This window comes from Agrilus planipennis, unplaced genomic scaffold (genome assembly GCF_000699045.2).
Source record: "Agrilus planipennis isolate EAB-ADULT unplaced genomic scaffold, Apla_2.0 scaffold4, whole genome shotgun sequence".
Classification (NCBI taxonomy): Eukaryota; Metazoa; Arthropoda; class Insecta; order Coleoptera; family Buprestidae; genus Agrilus; species Agrilus planipennis.
Genome location: NW_020442463.1, coordinates 2,225,238 through 2,233,660, shown reverse-complemented (window position 1 = coordinate 2,233,660; position 8,423 = coordinate 2,225,238). Strand labels below are relative to the sequence as shown.

General features: G+C 29.6%; 2 protein-coding genes across 2 annotated transcripts in view; both read right to left on the bottom strand.

Annotated features, from left to right (window-relative positions):
- Nucleotides 1-8,423, bottom strand: part of LOC108745151 (sodium-coupled monocarboxylate transporter 1) — a 158,883-nt gene that overhangs the window by 17,179 nt on the left and 133,281 nt on the right. The window contains exon 3 of the mRNA XM_025980902.1: nucleotides 6,921-6,966. Coding sequence (XP_025836687.1) covers nucleotides 6,921-6,966 — 46 coding nt within the window. The remainder of the gene's footprint in view (nucleotides 1-6,920; nucleotides 6,967-8,423) is intronic.
- Nucleotides 2,288-3,281, bottom strand: LOC112906557 (tyrosine-protein phosphatase non-receptor type 23-like). The gene is made up of 3 exons (XM_025980882.1): nucleotides 3,241-3,281; nucleotides 2,569-2,876; nucleotides 2,288-2,510 (listed from the first exon to the last, which is right to left on the bottom strand). Exons 1-3 carry the CDS (start codon nucleotides 3,264-3,266, stop codon nucleotides 2,383-2,385), a joined length of 462 nt encoding a protein of 153 aa, XP_025836667.1. The 5' UTR covers nucleotides 3,267-3,281; the 3' UTR covers nucleotides 2,288-2,382.

Here is an 8,423-nt window from a genome sequence, read left to right as displayed (position 1 = left end):
ATAACAATATTTTAAAAACATTTCGCAATTTGTTAAGCTTCCTAAGGCGTATTATCTTAATCATGTAATTATTTCTTACAATCCTATTGCTATTAAAAATTTAAGACTCGTAAAATATGTAAAATAAATAATAAATAAACTCGTTTTAAAAAAAGTAAAAGTGAATTATCGAAAGGAGAGACTACGAATAAGTACCTAACCAAAGTAAATTAAAATGAAATAATAATGTTAGTTTGTTTGTAGTATTTTCACGCCTGACTACTTAACCGATCATTATGCAATTTTGTACACAGGAAACCACATAGGGTAAATTTATCCAGTAAAAATATTGTCCCGAGGGATAGAAAAAATTAGTTTGATGTGATCAATTTTAGGTATTAACTACTCAATCGATCGTCATGAAATTAAAAGTAAAAAAAAACAAACAACTGAAATTTTTGCATTTTTTCGCTTATTTGTTTTTAATATATCATAGACTAAATTTTGTTTTTAATTTTTAAAAAGCTATTTCAATAGAAAATCACATTCTCTACAAAATCCTTCCACTAAAATACTCACAAATTTTGCTTCGTTTTCGAGATATATCAAATCACGTTAGGCGTGCATTTTCACCCTTACTTTTAATTTCCACACGGCGGTTTTCTCATTTTTAATGTTCAAATGAAGAGTTCAAGCAATAAAAACCCTTTAGATGCAGAAGGTTAGAAATGAGGAGGTATTAAAAAGAACAGGAGAACAGAGGTCACTGCGGAAGTCGATAAGAAATAGGCTAGATAGTTCGGTAGGACACCTTCTCAGGTCTGAAGGGCTAACTAGAGACATATTAGAAGCAGAAACAAGAGCTGAGAGCAGTAGAGGTAGACCTGGATTAGATTACTGTTTACGAAGTTTAGCTAAGGATAGGAATAAACGGAGGTGCGTATCCAACCAGTCTGGGACTGACGACCTTACGATGGCGATGATTGAAGTATGTCCAGGATGCAAAAGGTTTTACTTTAACCATCAACGACCATCGTTTCGCAGCATGGTGTACTTTTTTTTGGCACGTTATGTTGATTTTTTATGAGTTCTTGCAGTGATAATATATCGAATGTAACTGATACATAAAATAAAAATACCTACCCCTTTTCTAAACATACCATTATTTATACTTTGTAAATTATTAATTTTAAAATCTGTATTAATAAAATCTGTCTATTTTGATCAAATTCTTTTGGTTTTATTTATTAGACGCTTGATTCTTATTTATCAGGTTATTAGTTTCCATATACCTAAGTAGACAACGGAAGACTGTAATAGCTGCAACCAAACGTGCTCATTTGCCATTGACAAGAGGGGTAAGCGAAACTGTACGCATGCTTCAAAAGAAGTTCCTACTACTGCCTCATCGTAAAATACGCGATAACTGAACATCATTTGTGCGAGCAATCTAATACTGTGCAGTTTTGTCTCGGTGAGCGAAGTCGCGGGAATCCACTAGCAATTAAAGTAAATTGTGATAAGATGTACAAGGATTATATTTTTATTTTTTATAGAAATGCCCCTGTTATGTTATATCTCGGGTAAGGCATAGTAAAATAGTGTCCCAAAATGCTGATATCTCCCTTTAACGCTTGTGTTTCAATTTTCGTAATTTTTACCTGTCTTTTAAATCAATAAAAGCTTTTTTGTTTGTTTTATGTACCTACTTGCCTTTTTCATTCAAAAGTTCTCAATTCTCGTCCTACTTTAAATTTTTAATTCACTCCTAATTTTGTTACGGCCATTATTAAAAGTTGAGTAAACACTAATCAAATTATATTAACAAAAAACATACGACCTTTATTCACTTCGACGTCAACACTAGCCCGCAGTGAGTTTCTTATGCGGCCTTAACGAAAGCTAGTCCTTGTATTAATATTTAACGATAAAAATCACGACAAATTAAAAATTAATACAAGTAGGTAAATAACGTGTTGACATCTATAGAGCGTAACATGAATTACAATGCTGTAGTGCGCAGATCTGACGGCATGCAGTTTGCCATCTCGAATTAATAATATTATAAAAAAAGTATAATAATCGTGATAAAAAATTATTATTGTAAATACGTATTTGTTTAATTTAAAATTAAATACAATGAGGTTAATCTGATTAAACATAATTTACTAATATTTGATTATTCCGTTTACATCTATATGTATAATATCTATAACAAACATCTAGTAATCTTATATAAAATGTCTTAAAATACAAAATATCACCTGTTTAGCTACAGCCTTTTATAATTAAAACATTACTTCCAATATATTAATATTTCATTTTTATTCGTGCCCAAATAAAAGTAACAAATCTTGAAGATTAATCAGTTTATAAAGCGAATATGTTTAAATTATGGATCAATTATTTACTTCTTTTTGTTGCCCATAAAGGGTCTAAAGTGCTTAAAGGATCTGTATTATCTGTAGGCTTTTCTAACGGTTTTTCTTTTCCAAAATTTTCAGTTTCTGGTGCACTTTTCACTCCTAAGTCTAAAAAAACAAATGCGTATTTATTAATATTACTAATTTAACTTCAAATAATACTTACTTGTTAACTGAATATCTTGTAGATAATGTAGAAAAACCTGAAATGCAAACTTAAGATGTTCCCTATCACGCAAAATATTCTTTCGAGCGGTAGTTATACCAGAAGCAATAGCTAGTAAATCTGGTATATTCGTTGGTTTATTTAAAAATTCAATTATTGCTGTAGTTAATAAACAAAACAGACCACTTCTTCCATTACCGGAGAGGCAATGCACGAGTATTGGCTGCGAAGTCGTTCTTTGCTGCTCTTTCCAACAATTGATGCTTTCTTTCACAAAGTTCGAAAATACATGGAATGGTGGAAACAGACTAAAACATTTTCATAATATGTAAATAATAGGTCTTCTTATATAAACATGCACTAAATGAGGTAAGCGGGTGTAAATTTTTGATTTTCATTTATTGATGTGCAACATTTTACAGTGCTTATGGGATAATTTCATGAATGCGACGGAAACACGTAAACGGAAGTTGGGGATGGGAAAGCACGTGCTTGGTACAGTTGGCGCATGAATGAATAGATGTTACACATCATTATTATATAAGATTCGTATATTTTTTGTTTATTACGCTTTAATTCTCCATACATTGTTAATTCCGATAATAATACTGGGTATAAAAAGTTTAATCTTTTTTTTCACTGGTCAAATATTAAGTTAAAAAAAAAAGATACCTTCCAGGCCAAGCTGTGAATTGCATATGAATAAGATTTCTAGAATCNTAAGTATACCATTTGTACTATTTTTTGCACCTTTTACTGCTTCCGATTTGAAAGTAGGATACCATCAATGTAGACTTTAATAGGAGATATTTTAAAAATTTAATGTAGACGTTTATTTGCTTTAAAATAGGAATTTTCAAACAAAAAAGTTAATTTTATTGCTCAAAAGTTATTGGAAGGTTGTATGATATTGATAAACTGCTAGATCACAACTTAAAGGTACATTGCGTATCAAAGTAATATCCAAACAATATTTAATTTAACTTTTGTTATGTTACGTTTGTTACCATACATGCAATACAAACTAATTTAGATACTTACAGTTTCTATAATAATCAATTTACATGTACCTATAAAAATTCACCTATAAAAAACTAACGAATAACTAAAATTGTGTTTGTTTTGTCAAACAGAAAAGTTCTGAATTGAATTTGGATAATTTGTCTATTTGACAAACTGTATTTCATTCGCACTTGATGAAGACACTTATAGCACCACTTGCGTTAACCTTTCGGTTACTAAATTAGCTATGTAGGGATTAATAACTATTTTTTCATCAACTTTAGCTCTTAAATACGTTACTAACAGATGCTGCAATTGTGAAGAATTTGGTGGGGAAGTGTATTAGTAATATATGACACTTTGCAACGCATACTCATTACAAAGGTTGGTTTACTAATAGTGGATATTTTCTTTTTGAAAAAAAATCCAATTATTTACTAAAAAAACACTCCATTCTACTATACTATACTAATAACCACTATCTTTTTGTTATTTTTGTATTTTCAAATGATTCCAAAAAAATATTTGAACTTGTAATCAGTAATTGCACCTAGTTACGATAGATGCTTTACAATCAATTATCTTCAATGAAACTTTATTTTACTCTCCGAGGCATAAAACTAACGAAAATGTTTCTGTTTTTCCCACAAGCTATAAGTACATATTATTTAAAGGAAAAGTATAATAAAATTAAAATCTAAGTTTATAAATTACGAATCCAGTATTTATCCAAAAATCGTAGGTAAGACTGGAGTTACAAAAGATGTTTTTATCATATATCCCGAGTTTTATACTTATCCTAGTTCGATGGAAATTGAATACACTACGCCAACTTTCTCGGAATAGACAGACGATAGTTTAAAAAAAAATTATTCTATCTTGGTTTTATTTTCTTTCCTATTATAAAACAAATTACGTTTCTACTATTTCATTACATTCACATGTAGGTATAACGACAACTGAATTATGAAATTGATTATCCTATAGCATTACAGAGTGAAAAATAATGTGAAAATATTACTAAGTAATGTTTTCTTTTTATGTCTCCTCTAAAAAATGTTTTATTTTTAATAGATGGAGATGCTTATGCATATTGCACTTGCTTTCTTGCTTAAAAAGAAAAATTAATCTACGAAATTTCCTATCAACCTATTTCGCCTATTTCTTATTAACTTCCAGCCCTCTATTCTCCTATTCTTTCTAATCCCTATTCATTTCTAACGTTTTCTATCCACGGTATCCTCATTATTCACATTGTAATACCACATTTCGAACCTTTTCTTTTTCGCCGCATCCACCGTCAATGTTTCGCACCCGCACAGCGCCGCGCTCCAAACATACACCTCTAACAAATTTCTAAATTAACCTTTTGCGAGCATAGAAGTGACTTCTTTTTATTGAGGGCGATTCAACCCTGCGTTAATCTCTGTTTAATATTTCTAATACTCCTTCCATCCTGACTTATTTGACTTCCTAGATACCGAAAATCAGCCACTTCTATTAATTTTTCGTCTCCTATCTTTACATTCACTCTTTTCTTTATTTATTTTTTTATTAAAGGGGAAAATTAAAACATACAGTATATACCTACTCGAAATACTTATAATGGAAGGTACTCATCTTATCCAAAGTAGTAGGTACCAGATCTTATTTGAAAATGGCAAGGTGAGATTATTATTTTCAAATTTGCTACTTGCTGCAGCGTTCGTCATAATTTTCAATGAAAGTGCTTACTAATAATGTTACTTTCAAGAATTTTCTAGGCTTTTTCACTGATAGCGATTTTGAAAACAAGTAGATATATCAGCACATTAAGAGTTGAAATCAAAGGGTCCTTAAGCATTTTTGTTGTTAGATCAAATTTCAATTACCGAGGTCAAACGGTTTCTGAGAAAATCGATTGTGACAGACACACGGGCGAACGTTTCCGGTAAGTACAAAGCCTTAAGAGACAGACGTGAGGCTGTAACTACGTTTTGGAAGGAATATTCTTATATGTATTACTTTAAGAGAAAAAGGAAGAAAAATGAGAACCCTATGCAATAATTGTAAGGAAGATACTTGAAGGCAATTTTAAGAAAGAAAATAATAATAGCTGTAGTGTAAAATTTAGAATTAAAAAAAAGAGGATAAATTGCATGTGATAATGTAGAACGGAATGGACTGAAAGGTCTAAAAATGCCTAAAATATATTTTGTATTAAATATTTATTGATAAACTAATTCATACAAATCAACTAACTGCAAATATAATGAGTTACAACAAATTTAGATTTTAACATTTACACTAGATTGGTAAATATAATAATAAATCAATACACCTTTATTAATTTGGATTTACGTAAATATAACTAATTTTTCTCTTTCTTCTTTCTGTTTATTATCTGCCGTTTGCGTAAACTTTGCAATCACTGTTATCCTCCGTTAAATTTCGACCATTTATATAGATAGTAATGAAAAGACCGATGGCTTCCAGAGATTTCTGGTCTTTTCGCGCGTCAGTTATTGTATTACATCAGTATAATAATGTTGCATTTCGTAATATTTTTAATAAGTAGATTCAGTAAACGATAACTACTCATGGATAAAGAATTTTTATTAGATTTTCCTTAAATTTAGTAGTAGTTTGGTTGCTGTTTAAAATATGTAATTACGTAATTAAGCACATTAATTACGTAATTACATATTTTTTTAGTTATTAATATAGGAAAAAGTAAATCTACTAAACAATATGCCTAAGTAACTTTGAGATGACATCTTTAGGTTAATTTTAAATAAAGAGCATTTATAAAGTATTAGATAGGTATTTTAGTTTAACGAAAGTATCACTTTTAGGGTGGCAATTTTTTAAAAATTTATATGCATGAAAAACTAAATTTTCATTGCCGCTAGTAGATATCGATATTAGCAATTTAAGACCGAGTTAAATCTCGATAATGTGTAAGGCTGTTTTTAAGCCAATTTTTGCTAAATATAATTATATTACGTATATGCATAATAAACAGATATACAGTCAGACAGATTATTTGGATTTATTGGCAATGCAAAGCGTTTTCCGAACGTATACATTATACATTTTTGTCGGAATTTTTCTTTCTATATCGCACGAGATAAAATACATAATTCTCTGAAAGTGGAAAATGTATTTTGTAACCACATCAATCTGAAAATTTCTCCTGCCTCTCTGAAAATTGTTCTAAGGTATTTGTACGAATATTCCTGTACTACGTCGTATTAGTTATGAAGAATTTTAAAAAAATATTGACAAAAAAATTACCCATAAGAAATTTAAAAAAATCTTAAATAACCATAATCGTAGTATTTTTTAAACACTACATTTAACAAACTTACCCGTACGCATGTCGAAAACCTGCACAATAAAGTCTTTGTAGTCTGTCTGTAAGAAAAAAAAAATTGTTATAAACACCTACTCAAAAAAGTGCTTTAAATAAAACCTTTTTAAACAATTATTTAAATCATTTTTAACATACTAATATTTGAAAATATTTTGGAAAGATCGTGTATTAATTACGAAATTGTTATTCTTTATGTAATAAATTATACGGATTAATAATGTACAATCGAACTTCTATAAATCGAAAACTTTTTTAACCCGAATACTTTTTCCCTCGACATATATTTTGTTTTACATTTGCTTCAAAGCTTTCCACTCGAATTTCTCCATTTCTCTAACTCGAGATTCGAGTGGGTTTTTTTTATTATAAATTATCTTTTTTAATTCGAATTTCCATTAAGTTTTTTAGAGAAATTCAATCGCAGCGGTAATTAACGACTCGAGTTTTCAAGCCGACAATAAATTTTCATTGCAGTACTCGATCTTGTATTATGGAAAATAGTAAAAAAGCAGCTAGGTTACGATCACAAAAGTAAAAAAAGACAAGAACGGAGTATTTATATTGTTTGATCTGAGATTGCAAGGGTAATATAAGTTGATGAGAAACAAAAATTAAAAAGTGTGACGGTAAAACAGAAATTTTCCTGAACTCGAACACAACCGCTTGCATTTAAGTGGTTCGATATTCGAGTTAGAGAAGTTTTATCGTAACACAATTTTGTGTTCCATTTAATTCAAACTGAAATATACGAGAGTTGAGAAACTAGGGTTCCCCACAGGGTGTGGAATTGGCAAGTAAATAAACTAAAAAGAGAAACTTCCAAAATTACTATAAATAACTTTTGAAAAAAATTGATAGGAACATTATTTGTGATCGACTGACGTTGATAAGACCTGCAATTAAAGTGGGTGAAACACATAACCGTTCTTTTAATTGCTACCATATCAATTGCATAAGTTCAATCTTTTCATATTATTTTTATTAATATTTATCCGAAAATCCATGAAATATAATGCTAAAGCGCTTATGAAAATAGAATATAATATATACTTTTTTATTAATAAGACTGCAAGTTTCGATTTATATTTCTAGAGGTGTCTCACGGTAAATTACATAAATGTTCTTAAATATATATGCGGAAAAAGACATACACTTGTTCATACAATTTTGCAATTCTTGTTTACAAATAAACAAATATGTGGAGAGGATCTTTAATTCTAACGTTTTGGTAAAATGTAGGACCAACAACATTCCCGTAATTTTTCCCATCTTAATTCAAATAGCAAAACAATACGTTTTGAAGATACGCGTCACTTTTTAAATTGATCTTAATCGATTTTAATTAATGCGAACTTCTCAACCCGAGCGGCTTAACATGTCCGTATGCACGGAGTAAATTTAAGAAGGATTTGTTTGGTTTTATCTGGTTTTTACCGACATTTAGACGAATATAAAGGACAATTATAACATACGATACAATTTTTCTTGAAATAATAAG

What these genes read in the sequence shown, in the direction of transcription:
- LOC112906557 (XM_025980882.1), bottom strand. Translation starts at nt 3,266, where the DNA reads ATGCAATTCACAGCTTGGCCTGGAAG. An exon ending in TTCACAGCTTGGCCTGGAAG is followed by an intron (nt 2,877 to 3,240) that starts GTATCTTTTTTT and finishes AAAATGTTTTAG; the next exon opens with TCTGTTTCCACCATTCCATG. An exon ending in ACAAGATATTCAGTTAACAA is followed by an intron (nt 2,511 to 2,568) that starts GTAAGTATTATT and finishes TTGTTTTTTTAG; the next exon opens with ACTTAGGAGTGAAAAGTGCA.